At 39.3% G+C, this 20,254-nt stretch overlaps 1 protein-coding gene across 2 annotated transcripts in view; it reads right to left on the bottom strand.

The window, feature by feature from the left end:
* Positions 1–19,362, bottom strand: part of COL11A1 (collagen type XI alpha 1 chain) — a 133,000-nt gene extending 113,638 nt beyond the window's left edge. For both annotated transcript variants that reach the window (XM_042029996.1, XM_042029997.1), the window contains exons 1-2: positions 18,933–19,362; positions 3,233–3,400 (exon numbers count right to left, since the gene is read on the bottom strand). In XM_042029996.1, coding sequence (XP_041885930.1) covers positions 3,233–3,400; positions 18,933–19,047 — 283 coding nt within the window. In that variant the 5' untranslated portion in view covers positions 19,048–19,362. The remainder of the gene's footprint in view (positions 1–3,232; positions 3,401–18,932) is intronic.
* Positions 19,363–20,254: the final 892 nt, after the last annotated feature.

Below are 20,254 nucleotides of genomic sequence, written 5' to 3'. Positions count from 1 at the left end.
TAAGCAATCTTCTAATTTAAAATTGTGCACTAAAATTTCACTCAACATAATAAGCATCAGTACCATAGCAAGTAAGACTCCTGGGTACTTCAATAGCCCTTGATAACAATTTATTTTAGTTTCTCTCCCACAATATATATTTGGGTCTTTCTAGAATTACATTGTGCATAACATTGAAAAAATACATGACTAGTTCTATTTAATGGGAGATTTAAGCAAAATCAAAGAATATTAATTTTCATTTATTCCCTGATGCCTTGTCTTTGAAGTAGAGATGATATATCAAACACTGTTTCCACCTTTACAACTAAAACTAAACAAAATTGAAAATATAGCTTATAAAGGAAGATATTGCTTATAAAGGAAGTACTGAAGTACTGCTCCTGTTGAATCTTGTGGTAAATCTGCATTTCACTTGATATGAAACTCTACTAGGCTTAACAACAAACAAAGTGTAAGACTGAGATTCTAAAATCCAGAATATGCTCTGGATCTATGTGGCTTCATCTGCAATTTGACATGCAAGAAATAGATGAGAATCTAATAATAACATTGGCAATGAATATAGCTGCAGCTTTGTGTGCAGGAGAGTGGATAAATGTTCTTAAGCATTTTAATATAATAATAGAACAAGCTTTAATAAAATAATATCTTGTGGTTTTCTAATGAATTAAAGCATGTAAGAATTCATCAAACTCTGATTTTGGAATTTCTTCTTCCAACAGAAAAAATATAAGATTGTTTCCAAGACAGATATTGTGGGAAAACTCCAAAGATCCTAGATTCTTCCATGAAGACAAGTTTTACTTCTTGAATTGCAATATGTAAACAAAATGCATAGAATTTTCCTTGCTCTTTAAGTGACATACCATCCTTTTAAACCAGAACCCCCTAGTCTTATATTTTTTATATTGTCTGCTGCAATGATACTTTTTGTGCTTTCTTTTTTTAACTATTTATGGAAGCTTGTTGAAACACTGTAGCAATATAGACCATGCTTATACATCATTTTGACATCTTATTTTGAAGGGATCAAAACTCAACAGATAGGAAACATTTCATTTACTCTGGTGAGTTGTTGGTAAAGATTTTTCATGACAGGGTAAGTTAAACTGTACACTATACCTTCTAATGTCAGAGCAAATAGATGACAAAAAAAATGGACGAGAGAGAAGATGACTGTCAACAAAGGCCAAAGAAACTATCTGAAAAGCACTGAGCACTTGCCCTATCTGCACTGTTAATCTGAAAGATATGTTGAAAATGCTTAAGGCAGGTGATAATAACTCAGCTTGTCTAGACTTAACATCTGAGGGGGAATAAAAGTGAGCTAAGAAAGGTGACTGAAAATGAGTCACGTGTCTCAGTTCAGTAGTTTCTGTCATCACTGCTATGACATAATATTCCCAAATGTTTTATCTTGAATCTACTTTGGGTAATCATAAAAAAATTCCTCCAAACACAGTTGTGATTGAAAAAGCCAAAAAATAAATGACATTTAAACATGTAAAACTGTATATATTGCATCTAACATATAAAACTATACGCATATACAGTTCTTGGACACACATCTGGAATACATATCAGAACCTTCTCAAATGCTTTTAAATTTCTTGTTAATTGGAATGGTCCTATTTGAATAATAAATAACAGTAAGAATTGGAGGGAAAATATCTAGAAAAATATTTTTATATATTTGGGTTATCATTCCTTCATGCTTTTGCAAAAGATAGCTAAGAGCATGTACAACAACAGTATAACAAAAATCTAAGCAGTTTACATATTACAACCATATAATGTCTTCTAGTCAGTGAAATCAGAGTCCATTGTATTCTGGGAAGTTGGTAAATAATATTAAATTCATTTTTTAAAAGATGGATAAATTGCTGGATATATTGTACTTCCTGATGAGTTACAGGAGTTAGATGAAAGCAAAGATGGGATGTGTTACAACTTGTATTGTTTATCTGAAGTGATATCTCAGAACTTGGTTTTATCTTGGATATCTTCTGTAGTCTTTCCACTGCTACAGAGCACTAAGAAAAAGGGACGTGTTCACTCAAATTTCTTTAAGAATAATCTGAAATACAAGGATTTCTTCTGGTGAGGAGAAAGAACACTTGTTCCACAAGATTGAAAAGGAAGTAATTACCATAATCACCTCCAAAAAATTGTTTTGATGGATTTTTACTAATGTAAAGGACAGCAGGACATTTTCTATTCAACTTAGTTGAGAGGATAAATTCAAACCCAAGGAACTGTGTTAAAAAATAATATAAATATTATATCTGTAGTGAATTTTGCTTTGATCTTCTTCCATAAATAATAAGTGATGAATTAAGGGAACACATAAGTTACTCTTGAACTGTTATAGCTGTTTCTCACGTTGCTCTGGGAACACATTACTAGAAAATAAAGCACGTTTTATCCTTTTCTAGATCTGAGTGGTATCTATATGATTGCTGCTCTGAAGGACAAAAAAAAAGAAAGTATTTTTCTTTGCCACTTCTTACCTGTATGTATTCTGTATGACTTGGTCAAACTCTACAAATGTGTCGAAACAGAAAATTTAAATCTTCAATGATTTTGGGTTTTAATATTCTTACTATCATTTTCCTCAACAGTTTGAGTCAAGTGACAAGTGACAGCAAAATAATGGAATAAAAGTCTCTCAGTAACATCCAAAGAATCTTTCCCAAAATTTGACTATTCCATTTTAGAGAAACCTGAGAGAAGATGGAATCACATTACCAGCTATCCACAACTAGCCTTGTTTAGTCCCCCAAATACCCAGATATTCTGAAGTAATTCTTAACAGATGCTACTTCTGGAAATGATTTTGCAATGGCCAACCACAACTCATTTCTACCACTGCAGCATTACTCCAGGAACTACTACTGCTCTTAAATGCACTACCAAAACAGGAGAACACTTGCCAAAGCCACCAAATAAGGTTTCCATCAGATAGCATCATGAGAGAGCAGGTAGTATGACTTACAAGTCTATTTCAGCAGTGACAGAATTTGACAAAGAGCTTTATAACTGAAGCCAATAAAAACCAACTTATTTGGTGGATAGAGAGCCCATCCTGCCATTCATATGCAGGCCCAACTATGGGGACAACAGAAGTGTTTTGTGCTATTGATAACAGACCACATGCTGTGCTTTAGAGACCGTGAAAACATAGGCAGCAAGGTAATGTACAAAAATAACAGCTTTCTGCCAATCTTACCTGGGTACAGCTGCTTTGTTGGGGCACTCAGCTGTGCAGTTTTTGAAACTCTGTAAGCAACATCCGATCCTTTTGAATTCCTTCTGTTTGTGCAAAATCCTGCTGTTCTTGTTACTCCTTCTGGAGAATTGTGAAATTCTAATGCTTTTAGCACATCAACGGGTTCAGCTGACAAGGTTAAAAAAAAACAACAAACAACAAAAAGGATTACTCATCTTGCATGTCGATGGTATGCAGCCTCCAAAAAGGCTTTAATTCCTTTGCAAAAGTATGTGTCTAATCAGAGCAGTAGCTGCATCCTATTTTGACTTATTGCACATTACTCCTATACCATAATATTATTTTAACAGAATTATGCATTTTTAAATATGTAAGAGTTCATCCCATCAAATGTAATTTTTGTGATCAGATTTTCAAACTACTTGACTACACACTGAAAATCACCATTTGCAAATGCTGAGGATCTTGCTGATTGAAACTTCCGATACATGCTTTTAATGAGTGATTTCTGAGAAGTGGAACTGATTTTCAAAGTTTGCACAAAACTTTCAGAAGCATTGAATAGCTACTGATAATCTGCTACCACAAATTTTCTGTTGCTAACATTAAAATATATTCTGATTACATATAACTGCTTTCTCAGACACAAAGGGACAAGGAAGCATCTAAACTAATTTCACATCCCAGTTAGAGAACGAAAAATGTACCTGCTTTTCCTGCAAGGACTAAATGGACAGCATTGCAGTCTTTCATTATTTCCAAGTTAAAATGCAAATTGACTGGGTTGTACTTTAGAGACCAAGTACAGTAAGATTGCATCTGTGCTCAGTGTCTAACAACCTAAAGTTGAAATCCAGAGCTGTTGTGATATTGATGCAAATTGAAACAAACAAAAAAGCCTGCATATATATATATGTAAAGCCAAGAAAAAGCCTTAATATATAAAAGTTCTCCATGGCAAAAGGGCAAAGTACTGAATGGACAAGCACTTCAAGACAGGCAGTGAGAGAAAACAGCATACTGCATATCTTTTCTCTTGAGAAAAATTAAGGGGCTCATTCTCATACTCCCTTCAGATCATGGCTTTTTTAATTTTTTTGAGTGGAAACAGAATTTCAGTAGACTTTTTTTCACTGGGACTATTCCACTGTTTTTATGTTGACAAAATCATGACCACTTTATTTGGAAAGAAAAAGTTTTAAATTACTTTCAATGTTAAAGCTGAGAAATGAGCTTGGTAAATCTGACTTCACATCTTTGAACTACTGTGGCATTAGCTATAGCTGATTTATTGTCTGTTATCATTCATTTTACATGTCAACAAATATCAGCTTAAGGTCCAAAATTCACTGCCTGTGAATATTCAACTATTTAAACAACTGCTTGCACAGATGTGAACAAAGTTAAGTTTAACTAGCTCATCCTATTCATCTCTTGACACTGCCAAATACGAAAAACTCAACTTTGTGGTTAAACCAATCTTTGTTTTCTCAGTCAGCCTAGAATGCACATAACTTCTAATGTCTTAAAATATACTCACAAGACAATGCTTGTGAACTTTTAAAATTTCCCCTCACATCTTGCAATTTTTCATTTCCTTTTCACATCGGATCACCATTGTGTTATCAAACATAAACTAAATAGCCAGTGTTTGTTGCAAGTTAGCACATTGGGAATGAATGCTACAGAACACACATGAAATTACTTAAAATCCACATATACTGCAAATTCAAGAAATTATGTTTAAATATTCTCAAAAGAAAAGTTTCAATAGTGTGCAAACACTGTGGTATTAGTCTAACTTCTCTGTTGAGTACTGACAAAATCATTTTAATGGATATAATGCATTTTCTATAGGTGTTCCCCATAGTTCTGAAGGAATTGCCACACATACTGAAGGAACATACTGAAGGAACTGTGACACATTTTTTCTAGTAACCAACAGCTGTTTTTGCTGTACCTATACTAATTTGAACCAGTAAAGTAATGTAGAACCAGTCACCAGAAATATTAGTAAAAATTTCAATTCACTGTGTAAGTCAACCACTGCTACATTCCTTTATCCTTTGCTCTTTTCTATAATTTGTACCAGATTCTTCATTATTTTTTAGAATAATGGTTTTTCTTTGCCTGGCTGACTGGGAGACTAGTCACCCATAAACAAGATTATTCATTACTCCCTGCTAGTTCTGCTGCTAAAAAACTTCCAGACAAGAAACAGAATAATAATAGGACAATCTTCAAACCACAGATTCCAAATAATAAGAACAAACATTCTGCTAATAGTCCATAGTTGACTATTTATTTCTTTCCGCAAACTGTGATTCACAAAACACAAAATATCAGGACTAGTCAGTTTAAAATAATTACTAGAAATGTAATTTTTCATAGAAGCAACAAGTTAGGTGAAATGACAAGTTATACAGAAATGATAAGTTACATGAAGTAATTAACACAAAAAAGGTAATTACTCTATCCCCAAAGATAACATAGCTGACCTATTAAATTCATATTGATGACAAGTAACAGAAACTTCTTGCCTAATTTATATTAAAGAGTTCAAATAGCCACTTCAGCCAACAAGTAAAAAGTAAAGTTCTTTAGAAGTCTTTAAATAACAGGAATAAAAGGCAGGAATGTATAAGAAGCATGACTCCTCCTGTGTCATGGCTGGGACTACCATATAAAAAGGTTTCTGCAGAAAACCCCTCTTTTTGCTAGTAGAGGTTTTTTCTCAGGGAATTTCAGGATATTTTTTATATTTACTGTAACTAGTAAACTAGTATGTTTACTGTAACAAGTGTTCAGTAGGCTTGATCACGCTGCCATTACCTTAGTCTTAAAATTCTTGATGAGCTCACTGTGCCTGCTCAGATAACCTGCTTGGTGCCTCTCCAGAAAGCAGCAGATGCTGTTGCCACAGAACACACACACATGCAGGAGTACAGTCTACAATAAACAGCTCTTGACAAAGCACAGCTCAGGCCCAAGTGGTTACAGGTAACCTGCTCAAAGTGTAAAACACAATGAGCAGTCCTCGCACAGCCAACGCTGCCTGCTTAAAAGACCAGGGTGAGTGGTAGGAAGACAACTCCTAGACAGGAAAGAGCACAGCCTGTGGCTTCTCTCTGCCAGTTTCTGTAGGTTCTGCAGTGTTCAGTGTCACTGAACAGCATCCTGACAGCTTCTGCTTCTTCTGAAAATCACCTCTTGTCTAGCATGCTGCTCCCACATGACTTCTGGGAATGGTAAGCAATAACCAGAAGGAGCACCAGTGCTAACAGCATGCAGTTTGCCTGTTTGTGTGGTCCGCAAACTAAGAACTCAGCTTGTATTTATTTGGGGCAACATTAATATAAGGGTCTTTCATGAGACCTTCCTTAAGGTGAATAAAACAGCTTGCCTAAATGATTTTGACTTCTATTCTAACTTTCCCTGATAGTTTTCTCAAAAAGTGAAGTAAAATTCAGATTAATGATATAACGTAATGGTTTTTTATCCTTCCAATTTGGTGCCGAGATTTCAGATGGCAAGGAAATAACAAATAAGAATCATGCAAACAGCTCTGTTCATCAGTTCTTGGGATGGAGTTAATTCTCCTTATGAAATTTGGACATCAGCGTTGAAAACTCAACTCTGTCTGCCAGGGCAAATTTGACAAAATAAAAGATCCAGACCCAGAAAGTGGGTCCCTTATGCAGATGTTTATGGCCAGGTTGCACTGTTGCTTGAAGGCCACCTCTTGCGGGCAAGCCAGACAATGCCACAAGACAACCCTGTGAAAAGAAGCCTGTGTTCACCAGGGCAAGCCTGCAGTCTGCAATCAAAATGCAAGTTTCCACTCTGCTACTTTTGCAGGGGATTACTCTTCTCACTAATGCAGGGAACCCAGTGCAGGAGATCACTTTTCTCACTAATGACTATAGTGCAAAGTTCAACGGCGCATGTCCTCGATTCAAGAGAGTTCAGAGAGACATGTGCAACTTTCACTGCCACTGAAAGACTCTACAGCAGTGACCAAAGCCAAAATGCTTAAAAATGCTGGGATTTCTGGAATGGCAAAGGGAATTCTTCAAAAATCCCCTTTTAAAAACCAGAATTGTGTGAGATGGGAACCTGAGTGTTCCCGTATCTTTCAGGATACCAAACCATTAATCATTTAACTCCATCATAAGTTCCTGTATTTTCAAATATAAAGAAGGTAAAGCACGCCAACAAAAATTAGTGGTGTCACATCTCAAGACCCAAATGAACTTGTAACTGCAATATTTAAAACTGTAGAGCCAAATTCTGGTCTTCATTACTGTGGTATGACTGAAGTACATCCATTCACTCAATGAGCTTTCCATATTTATAGTGGTATGGATAAGAACATTTGGTCTAGAGCATTTCATATTAAATATAACTCCAAAGCCACGTTTACTCTTCCTTTCTTTTCCCTTTAGCTTTCTTCCATTAGGAAACTTATGAAAAAAAAAATCAGAATACCTCTGCTGGAAATTACGAGGATTCACTGAAGCTAAGTAGTTGTAAACTGGATGCTAGATCACACTTTTGCATTGCCAGGTCAGGAAAGAGTATCAAGAGTCAAATACATGAGGGGAGCTTCATGTGTTTTGTTTGCTGGAGAGGAGGAAAATGCATGCAAAAATTTACTTCCAATTTTGGTTAGCGTTTCCAAGCCTAGATTTCATCTATATACAAGGATACATTTGTTTTAAAGGCTATGACAAAGCTTTCTATTGTATAAATTCATAAGCCCATATTGTAAAACTATAATGCCCTTAAAGATTGAAAAAGAACAGCTGGAGAAATCTAGACATCATTATTATCATGTAATCACATTTGAAAGTATCATAGCTTTCATTGACTCCACAATATCTAAATTGAAATGAAATCTGTGATATATCATTATTAATAATACTGATACAACACATATGGATCAAATCCTGATGCCTTTATATTGCATTATACCTAACAATTACTACCATTGCTCAGCGTGGTTTCATCTGGAGTTAAGCAGAATCTGGTGAAAACAGCAGATTAATTTCTGACATGCCCTAAAGCCACAAATATAAACAACATTCATTATTCACATTCAGAGGACTTGCTTCCTTCACTTAGACTTCCTGATATTTGAGCTGGAATCTATTACACAACGTAGCTCTTGCTTTCTCTTGGCGGAAACTGTCCATGGAGGAGGTTCCCAGGTACCACAACAATACAAGTTATGATAGCAGAGAAAAGAGGGGTTGAGAAACTGTAAAGGAGGGCAGAAACTGAAGTCCTTTGGACACACAGTCTATACTCATGACTTATTCAATGTGTGACATCAAGCCTCCTCCTCTTCAGGATGACCCCAGTTTTCAGTAAAAATGCATATCAATTCCCCATCTCCCTATGGGAATGCTTCTTGCAGATGATCACACAATCTTAGGTAAAAGAATAGACATTACAAGAAAGGGCTAAGTTGTAACATATGCAAGAAAATTTGCATTGGAAGGGTCATGTCTTGTTCATTACATTTGGATTTATTTAAATGTAGATGGCAATTAAATGAATGGTGCTTAATCATATCTTCTTAGTTTATAAAATATGTATCCTGTCTGAAACTGAGATCATGGTGAACTTAGTACCTTAATAAAAGGCAATAAAATTCCTTGTTTCTGCTTCAGCAGTCACCATTAAATTTCTGCATTGTGACAAAGCCCATCTAACCCTGCAAAGGCAAACTGTACAGAACCCAAAAAAGATGGATCAACAGTTCATCTAATGGCAGCAATATCATCTTTGGAATTATACCAGCTGCAATAATTTTGAATAAAAGAGCAAAATCTATACATATAATCTTTCTAGCTACATTAACTTTTTAAAGTTAATTATTTTTATTTTAATGACTTTGCATTATTGAAAATGTTTTGATCTACAACATACTTTTTTTACAAAATTTTACTCAAGTCAATTTAATGAGCGGCATTACTGTCAATGTGAGGTTTGTAAATGTTAGGTCATTAATGCACACTGAAAATAGAGCTGTACTGTTTTGCCTAATTAGAACGTTCTGTCCTGTATCACCCTAAGTAGCTAGTGTGTGTGTGTCAATAAATTGACATTCAAGCATATGAAAAACCTGATCTTCTGTTTCTTAGCATACATATCAGCTTCCAATCACAGTATCTTACTGTGATTGGAATTTAAGCCTGCTGTAGTCACAAGTAAATTGACAAATTCTGTATCATATTCTTTTCATTCAAATAAAATGGCATGGACACTATTACTGGGAATTATCTTGCAGAAGAAAAAGATACTGCATACTCGTGCTTTTTCAGAAATTCTTCTTGGCCCAGCTAGGTTAGCTGGCTATCAGCCAGGTTTCTAACCTAGGTAAAGCTGTATTAAGAAGCAGTTTATGTGTCAAATTCATGAGCAGCTGCAATTCCACACTAGTGTGGATCTCATGCAGTATTTCATGTCTTACTCAGATCTGAAGAGGTCAAACATTTAGTGATCCTATCCCAGATGTATGCTGTCAGTGGTCCTCAGTGGACTCGAATACATACAGACTGAAAAACTATTACTCACTGAATTGAGAACTTTTGAGTGAGTTTGATTATTCCTTAAAAGATAACCATGGAAGTCAGAATGGGCCTATCTAAAAGTCCAAAAACCTTAAGTTTTCTTCTATTTAATATGGAACATGCAAGACACTTAAGCTGCAGTGGGAATGGAGCCCTGAACCTTTGCAGATAGGGTGTACCAAACTTGACATTTGTTCTCTTGCTGTAAACTGTACTGCAAAGCACTTTTTAAGGTGAAGGTGCTGGTGCCTAGGGACCAAACAGTTCAAGACAGACTGTTATTGAAGATAGGGTGTACACAGGAAACCATCATCTGCATTTTCAGAGGGGAGGACTTTGCCATCAGGTCTCAAAGTGGAACTCTCCAGCACTGACAGGAAAGTGACTGTGGTGGCAATTTCTGGCTACAAAATTATTCCCGTAAGAAATTGTTCAGGGGATGAGTCATTTAGACTAAAATATATTTAATTCTGTCCAATTACCTAATAAAGCAAAGAAGTTGAAATCCTATTATATTTAGATTTTGGTCTAGTAACTCCTTGATATTAGTCTCTTAATTTTATGAGAGATCACAGGCACAATGATCCTTCCCTATTTAAAGGCTGTGTTTACCTACATAATTTACAAGATGCTTCCAGACTGCCTGCTGGGGGACATATTTGGAATGAAAACAATAACAAAACTCAAAGGGAAAAAGAAAGAGGAAGTATTCTTTACTTTACAGATACACCTTAGAAAAACCAAGACTGCAACTCAGTGTTTGCTATGCTGTTAATACCTACAGTAACTTAGCCTTTTCCGTCTTTTTGATATAGCAAAGAATACTTTTAAACGGTATTATATGTTTTTCTGATATGATAAACGGATAACTTCTTGAGTTCTCGTAATTCTTCATCAGTGCCCTTTTTTGATTGATGTGAGAGTGAGAATTTATCAGTGTTCACTCCACAAAATACCTTTAAGAGTTACAATCAATAACTCCAAATTAGGGAGATACAGCTCTGGAGTAGAAAAGAGCTTAATTTTCCCCAGGACAAAGAATTATATTAGAAATTTAGAAAGACTAATGTTTCTAAGTTATTATTATTTTACTTCATATTTTTCCATGGAAATAGGCTTCATTCTGCCAGTAATCTGTTCCAATGGAACCACTTCAAAAACTAAAACTTAAAGAGCCTTGAAACATTAATCTTCAGTTCTAAATGGAGTGTTTTCTCAAAGTTTAGTCCAGTTTTATGTCACTGCAACAGATCACTTAAAACCTACAAGCTGCAATGGCCTGATAGGCTAAAATGTGTGTATTTGGTGAGTACTAATGAAGAGACTCCTTATATACGTGGACCTCAGAAGAGGCTGCCTCTGGTTGGATTTTTAGGTATATATAGAAGGACATAAGTAGAAGGTACTGACTGCACCACAGGGTTTTGAAACCATGCTACCTATTAAAGCCATAATAGCCTACTGTTGTTTAGTTTATTTACTTTTCTTAAAATTTTGAATCTTTAAAACTCTAGGAGCTCATTCTAAGGGCATTCCATGTATTCTATAGGTGGGTAAAGACGAACTACTACAATGAAGGTTTCTAACTGGCACTCATTAAATGGTCCAAAACCTTATGAACGAAAGAGGTCTTTACCTCTTTGTTACCAGCAGCATAAGAATCTGGATTTGATAAACTGATAGTTTGTTGACCTTTAGGATACAAAACAAGACCCATCAACTACTAGAAAACTGTGCTATTTCTAATGTAGTAAGAACATTTATGTTCTTACTCTTAGACACTTACAGTGGGCAGTTATGATGGACACCCTTTAAAAACAGAAATACATATAATGTTATTATCTACACTTATTTTTTTACTGTATCCTTCATCTGTTAAGCACTAATACAGAAGTGACCATCCAAAAGCAGGAATTCAAAAGCACGTTATGCCCAACTGCTTCACTGAGCTTTGAAGTTCTGACAAAGGACTCTATTGCCTTCCCAGTGCAGGATCTAGTCTCTGTATCCCAAGCAATGATTCCCTGCAGTTCAGCCATATGTGTCTAAGCACCATAAAATGATCAGGTACTCTTCTGTCCTTACCATTTCCTACTGGCCAGCTCTGGGCAGAGCTGCCCTTCCTCACAAGGTTTTGGGCCTGGCAGTCTGGGAATCGCCTGCCTCCCAACTCTGCTGAGAGCCCAGCCCTGCAACAGAAGAACTGCTCTGGGAACCAACATCAAGGCTTTCTGCAGTGTCCTCTGCAAAGGTTCCAATGCTTTTCATAGATGGACTTTATAGAGCTGGATAAAATGAATTCTCTGTTTTATGGGCTGCAAGAGTGAGTTACAGAGCATCTTCAAGGTACAAAAATGAAACCAATTGAGTTGCCTAATTATATAGTGCTCATGAAAATTAAGATTCTTTTTTTCAAGGAACCTGAATATAAATTTATGAGATTAACTGAATATATGTTTCCCACATATATACTTCTAGAGACACGTTTTCAGGTTGTTTTACCTGTTAAGAATTTTCCTACATGAATTTCCTAGTTTAATTATGTAATTGGGATCTTGAATGGTGACATTTTTAGAAATAGGTGTTATTGCAGTGCTTTCATATTAAATGTTTACAAGAACTAGAGATTATCCAGATGCATACAGGAATGCTTTAAATAGCCTAGGACCGACTATTTCACCAATAGAGGCTTCTGTGAAACTGCTCAGAACTGGCTACTTCTGTTTCCACACCAGTTATTTGGAAATTTTTCACTGACTTCCCATGCTGAAAAATCTACTAAATACATTATAGTATTTCAAAGACTATGCAGATAGTCTGTGCAGGTACAGGAGGAAATTTTGATACTCATCAACTACTAACTATATCTCATTTTAAAGACCAGCCTCTAACACTCCTACAAGACAACCCAAAACCCCCCAAAAACCCACAACCTTCTCCCCCCCCCACTTATATCCTATACTGAAACCAGTGGAAAACTTGTCTATGTACAAGTACACTCTCAGATCTTTAGCAACATTAGCTTGTAGGCTGATTTATTTACTGGAAATGTTCAGGAAAAAAAGAAGATCAATTATTTTAAGGTTTTGTTACATTGCATAATTCTTAAGTACACCCTAGACTTTGAGGCTTTTAATCATACTATACATATTTCACCACAAAATGTGACTTTTGTATTACTCAAAACCTTCTTTGAGGCTGGATAGATTGTACTTCTATCACTTGCTTAGCAACATTGACAGCCATCAAGCACTGATGACCTGACAGCAATTCCATGAAATAACCCCTTGCTGAGCCCAGAAGATTGGGCTTGTTCATCATCTGTGCAGATCTGTATTGATCCATTAGTTTACAATACTTTAGCATCTGTCTCCGTATTTCTACGGACTTATTCTTATTTTGCACCACAGCAAAATCTTTTAGGACCGCATTCCAAGTGTCTAACTATATTGAGGTCTCTTCTAAAGATTCAAAAAGTTATTTTTGTACAGACAGCAGACACAGTAGTTCCAGCTGTGAAAATCAGCAAAACAAGTATTACATTCTTGAGTATCCTGTTTCTATTACCATATGAAAAAGAGACACAGTCTAAAAATGGTCCGTGCTACGGGAAGAGACAAGGTGTTCCCTCAGCAATTAAACATGAAAGAAACTGAGTCCACTTAAAAGTTTTGTCATCAAGGTATTTATTGAGAAATAATTCAAATAAGAGTTCAAAAATATCTTCTAATAAATGGGAGTTTTCAAATATGCAACATTTGTACATTTCAGTTTTAAGCATAGAATACAGCCAAGGACAAGGTTTAGAAATGGTGTCATTTAAAGTAATCCTATTTAATTTGATAGAGAAACAACTCCTACAACTCAAATCTTTCACCATACTTTCCCTGATGTCAAAGGAGAGCAATGCAAGGAAATCAGATTCAATTCTGTATCCTACCAATATTAGCAGGAATTCCTCTTAGGCAGACAGCAAGGTCATAAAATCTTGAACTATTTATAAACTATGAATGTTTGATAATCCATCAGATTACTATGATAATTTGAGTAAGGTGAGGTACACAGCTAAAGGACAGGTAGCAGTTAGTCTGCAGAAATACTTTAAAAATGTGACCATAATTTGACTTACAACTAAGTTAATTTCGATCATAGACAAAGCTTAGCTGCCATTATTTATAACAGGACCAGGATCTAAGTTCTTTTTATTCGTCTTTTATAACACATCTTTCAATTAGGTTTGCAGCAAACACTCTGCTTCTATTATATGAGCTCTGCCAAATACCTTCTATTTCACACACTGTGTACATTAACACTTGTACTTGCAGTGAAGTCCCAGACCTGAAATTCACAAAGGTTTTTACAGTCCCTTATGTGTGTTAACGTGCTAAAAAGAATTTAAGTTCTGCCAGATTCTACTACTATTGTAATAACCGGGTCAACAATTAATCCTTACATTTACAGTCTGTAAACTTGGTATTTAATACTGAGTAGAACAGTTATAAGCCCTTGCAACAGGCATGTGTGCTAACCTAATTCCTTTTAAGCCACTGTTCTCTATTGTGTCCATCCAGAGGGCAAATCTCTATCACTGCATGAGACTTCACATTCTTAGAACATTAGAGATTTCTCCCAAGCTCTGCTTAATTTATTCCCCCCTATTATCAACAAATACTCAGAACAATGATAAATTAACCAATGCTATGAGGATTTCTTCTGAAAAGAAGCAGAACGCTCTACAGAGAAAAGAAAAGCAACTTCTTAATCTTGCTGGCAGATGGAAACCCTACTGTTCACCACTGTACAAAACAAATCCGGGAAAGACATAATTGCTCCAGTGTGTTTTAGGTATAACCTCAGCAGTAATGTCATGGCTCCTTCAGTATGCTGCAACTGGGTTAGAGTTAAGGGCTCTCTTTGGAGGAGATCAAGTAACTTTGGGGATGATAGTTGTAAAAATAAGTAAGACAAGTTTTTTCCTACATTTAACATCTGCTGCAGACACTAATTTTACAAACAATGGGAGCTTTAGGGGTGTGTTGTTCTTCATGGGGATTTTTTAGTGATCAGAACAAAAGATAGCACTGGGAAAGGTTTTTAATCGAAGATTTTTTTTTTCCTATTGTCATTTCAATTATAGGTACTAGGGTTTTATTATTTCAAGTCAAACCAACTGAGAATTTGTGCACCTATACACAGTTAAATTTGATAAGGTATGCACAAAACTGAAGTTGAGAAACTTCTTTTCTGCAGAGCTAAGAAAGAGACATAGATTCTTGCAGGCTGAATAGTCCTTTCTTGGATCCATGCGACATCTCCTTCTAAATTAAATGCAAAGATACACACTCTAGAAAATTAGCAACACACACAAGTCATTTTTTCTCTGTCTGATGTCTGCTGCTGAATTTGAAATAATTATTTTACCTTAGAAACAATTAAGAAATCAAAATTACATAGCAAAACAGATGAATACATGCAGGTCTCTCTCGCATCATTGTGGGAAATCAGACCATTTCACCTGCTGATCCTTGGGACTCGGAAGAGCTTCAGCTGGGATCACTAGCTACAGCTAGTGAAATCACCCTTTGATTTATTCATTTTTGCCAACTTTGTGAATAACAATCTGAGAAACCCACACAAATTATCACACAAAACAATTTAACTGAAAAATAAAGGAATGCTTAGAATATTATACTCTTTTTCAATCTTAAAAGTTAATTGGTCAGTTAAAATCAAAAGTGCTTTACATCATGAATAGTTCTGAGAAGAAATTTGTACTTTTCTAGTTTAAAACACCCCTTTATACAGGTTTAGACTAGCTGGATACATTCAAGAGCTTTCATTCAACAAACAGATCCATATCTTCCTTACTAAGCAAATACAAATCAGTAGCAGTGTTAAGTGTGCATCCACAAAGAAAACTCTCCTTTTGCCATCACTAATTGGCCCAGTTCTGCATTCCTTCTGCACCTAGGACTCCTACTACCTTCCAAGCCTGTATGGGGGAAGCATAAGGAACCTTTATATTTCCTAAGATGACAATAAGAAGTATCTGTTCTATATTAGAAACAAATCTGCTCGTCACTTACACAGAAGGTCCAAAGTGTGTTTTCTAGATATAGTTTCATAGCCCCATTTTCAGCAAGGCTTCCTAAATCTTTTTTTCACTCAGATTAAGAGCTAGATTTCCATTTGCTTGAAAAAGCTTATAAATAATAAAAAGGCTGATTTTTCATTTCTTGCCCATGAAATTTAAATCAGTATCACAATAGTGCATTGATGTCAAGCTCTTACAAAAAATTTATAGTGTTGAAGCCGTGCCATTTTGACTAAATGAGTTTATTCATACCAAACACATTACCAACAGGTTTAGTATTAAAGGTGAGGAAGGGGAAAGGAAATCAAAGGATGTCTTTTAAAATACTGAATTTTGTTTACTTTAGCCAAGTCATAAAGCAAAAACATTTTCTATAAAGAGCTGCTTAAGAGCTGGTGGGCACTAAGCAGACCAAGTATGAATCACTGCTTTTCCCATTCAGTTGATTCTCACTTCTGTAACTTTTTCTGTCTAAAGAAGAAATAACTCAAGAGCCCAAACACTTCTTTGCACACCATTTCTTACAAGTATGAAAGACACCTCATACTTCTCTATTTTTTTTTTTTTGGTTAAATAAAGAAACTTGAAAAAAAAGTCAAGAATTTTAGGAATCTGTTGAGGTTTGTCTACATGGAGTGGTTTCTGTTGTCTTTAAAAAGTCACTGCTGTATGATTAACACTTTATATGAATACACCATGTAATTTTCTTTTCATAAAGGTCGTTTATGAGAAGAAAATTGAAGAACAGAGGATTTAAAAGACTTTATAAGAGCAATTTGTATTTTGTCCAGCATTCATATTTTATCCAGCATTTTTATTTAGTCATATTGTTTACCTGCCATTTATGCTATTTTATTTTATCCCTTGGTATTTTCCCTCTCCTAGTTTCAAATAGGAATCATCATGTCCTATGTTATCTTTTAACTACTCTAAATAAGATTAGAATGCATAACAGATGCTTCAGAAATAAGTCCCTTGTACTCTGTTAGAGAAATTAGGTCAAATTCTAGTCCCTCTGTAGTCAATGGAAAAACTCTTACTGACTTCAATAACAGATCAAGCCCTGAACACACAGCTCCCTGTAGTTCCTAAGCAAATAGCATACTGTATCTCAGAAAAGGTCAAGAACTAAGTTCTTTTCAGAATGCTTCTACAAAGAATAAGAAGCCTGTAGTTCTATATTTCTGAAATGTCCTTTATACAGAAGACTAAAAGACTATCAATATAGACTTTCAGTTTTGAATAAAGTTACCACAACCAATTTAGTCTGCATAATGTTGCTGAATACAGTTCAGTTAAGTACCAGTTCAGTTGATTTCAGTGTAAGTTCTGTTGATTTTTCCTGTGCTGTTTGGGTTTAGATTTTCTTTTAACTTGTCATTTGCATCCAACCCATTATGTAAACATAGTCTACATAAACCCTAATTAACTTCGTCAGTTCTACTGTGGAAAGTGGCATAAGAAATCGATCATGCTTTTGAGGACGGTATTCTTCTTGAAGAAACTCAGTCTCCACATAGTAACGAGCGCGAGGTTAATTCACCCTGGTGTGACTCCAGCGAGTCCGTGGAATTGCAAGAGGGATGAAATCTGACCCCTCCAGTCCCTGTCAGAAACGGGGCCAGCAGGGGGCAGGAGCCCTGATTGATCTGACACCGTCAAGGTTGTGCCCAGGTATAAAGACTTGAATGGAAACTGATCACCTTTCCCTGCTCTCTCTAGGACGCCTGTTGATTCAGGGAATTCAGATGGAGAAATGCCTCGTTAAAATAATAAATACATAAAAAATTAATCCTTTCATTTCGGAGACCTAAGCCTCTTCATTAATATCAGACTCACAGAAAAATAAAAACCTCAGTCCCAGCCAGACTGGCCTCCAGATGCGCCTGCTGGCTCCGGTGGGAGGGAGGGATGGAGGAATGGAGGAAGAGGCAGCATTTTCACCCCCAGTAGGAAAGGAGAACTCTCCCGCCACCGGAGACTGCACTGCAGCTCGGCGAGCTGCGAGGTCAGCCCAGAAAGCCCAGCTGGGCTGGCGGCGATGCGGGAGAGACCAGGGAGAGCGGTGCGGACGGGAGAAGCGGGGAACGCCAGGCGTGCTGCGGGGGAGGGGGCGGCGATTCCTTTCTGCTGAGGCTGCTGCGCTGCTGCCTGGCTCTTGTTCCCCCTGCAAGTCCCCCGCGGGCCGCACCCTGCCCACCAGGTCCACGGACACCTAAGGGACCACTCGATCCCCCGGGGAGGCTGCAGAGCGGGGACGAGGCTGGGGACGACGCCCCGGCGCTGACACCGCCCGCGGGGAGCCCAGCGATCGTCGGGCTGAGCCCCCCGAGCCCCCCCGGGCATCTCCGGGCCCGGCACCGCTCGCACCACCTGCGGGGCGCCGCTGCCCCGGGAGCTGCCCTCCGCAGCGGCTGGCAATGGGCCCCTGCAAGTGTATTTTCTCCTCCGCTTGAGCCCTGGAAAACTTTTTGCCCACTAAAACCCGTTGCAAAAGGAAAAATAAAAGAGAGGAGAGCGGAGAAAATCAGAGCCGAGAGCCTCCACCCCCCAACTTTCCCTTTCCTCGCCCCTCCGAGGAGAAGGCAGATACTTGTCGGTCAATTTCAGTCACAACCTGGTGAACTTCAGTAGTTCAACAAAACAAAGTTGGACGCACACTCCACAAAACAGGAGTCCAGTGTTGGAAGAGGATAAGTCGCTCTGTTCGACAAGTATTTATTTTATTTTCCCATCCCACCAGTGCATCTCCTTCACCTCATTAAAAATACATCCAAAGTTTAAGGCTGAGGCTGACCAAGAGCCGTCCCTCCGCGGCACCTGGGAGGGACGTCCCTGCCCGCGCTGCCAGGGGCTCCCCGCGGGTCCCCGCGCCCGGAGCCGGCCCCAAGAGCGCTCTCGCCTCCCCAGCACCGGGAGTCGCTCTGACAGGTTTCCTGTGAAACGCGGCCTCAGCCGTGCCCTGGGTCATTTCCCCGAGAAGGGGAGAGAGGCGACTGGACTCTCCGGCTCCCCTTTGCTTTCTTACCTCCTCTGACCTCTGCAGTCCGGAGAAGGAAAGCGAAGGTGATGAGCACGGTTACAGCCGAGTCCCAAGGCCACCTTCTCGTTTTCCACCTTGAGGACCATCTCTGCATCTCCATGCTGGGCACCCACAAGTGTGAATTAAACACGGGCGCCTTCAGTTTATACCAGCTCCGTCCTTTCCACTATATTCCCAGAGATGACTTGTCCTATAGAGCCATACGTGATAAACCGAGAGAGGTTTTCTCTCTCGCCCCGCTCCCACTCTGCCCGGCCTTGCACAGGCCCCTCCGACCCGTCCTCCCCGGTGCCCTGCCTTCAGACTGAAGGGAGATGAGGGGCTTTAATCAAAATGCAAAGAGCTCCGCATCCCCCTAAAGGCTTCATCCCGTCAGAGGGCTGGGCGAGCGGCTCCCAGGGCCACCCCTGGAGCCCGACTGACACGCCAGCCGCCACGCGGAGGCCAATCGCGGGGCTCCCTCGGCCGCCCACAGCACCGCCCTCCGCCTCGGCGGCGGCACACCGGCCACGCCGCGGGCACCGCCGGCCCCCGCGGTGGCGGTGAGCGGCCCTCCCGAAGGCGGTCGGGGAAGGCAGAAGGCGCGGCGGGAGCGAGCCGGGGGACGAGGCTGCGGTGTCCCTTCACCGGGTCACCGCCGCCCCCCGCCCGCTCCGCGCTGGCCCCCTCGCCCCGAGCATGCGCAGAGGCGGCCGCGGCGCCCCGCGGAGCGATGGCGGGGGCGCGGAGCAGGGGCGCGACACTGGGGACAAGCGGGGGGAGGGGGGCGTCGGCGGGGAAGTGAGCGGGGCAGGGCAAGTTCGAGGAGAGGAATGTGCCTGAGAGGAGCCGGGGCGCTGAGATGAAGCGTCGGCGGGGCGGCCCTTCGGGCTCCCCGAAACCGCCCGCTGGCGTTGGTGCGGCGGCAGGTCCGGCCCCGGCGGCCCGTTCCCCCTCACACCCCTCCCAGGAGCAGCTTCTTGTCACACACCTCCGGGGGCTTCGCTCTAAGGGCGCTGTAAGACAGGAGGGATCGGAGTGGTGAAGGAAAAGACCGCCACCGAGCATTGCCATTCCCCGCCTCACCACATCCTGCAGCCCGGGGAACCAGGTGTCGGCTCCTCGCCGGGAACCCTCCCGCTCGCACTCCCGTCCTGTCCCACCTGTGCGCCAATCGGTGACGGGGACCGGCCCGTAGGCTGAAACCTCTGGCAGAGCTTAGCTGTGCAGCAGGTCCAGCCAAAATCCTCCGCTGGGATCAGGTTCTGCCCTGGCTCCTCTGGAAAATGAGAGAAAACCATGGTCGCGTTTTAGTAGAAATGTATATA

Source organism: Corvus kubaryi, unplaced genomic scaffold (assembly GCF_017639235.1).
Source record: "Corvus kubaryi isolate FWS band 111438036 unplaced genomic scaffold, C.kubaryi_AGA036_p1.0 37334, whole genome shotgun sequence".
NCBI lineage: Eukaryota > Metazoa > Chordata > Aves > Passeriformes > Corvidae > Corvus > Corvus kubaryi.
The sequence above is the reverse complement of the archived record's forward strand: the minus strand, read 5'-3'. Positions and strand labels throughout refer to the sequence as shown.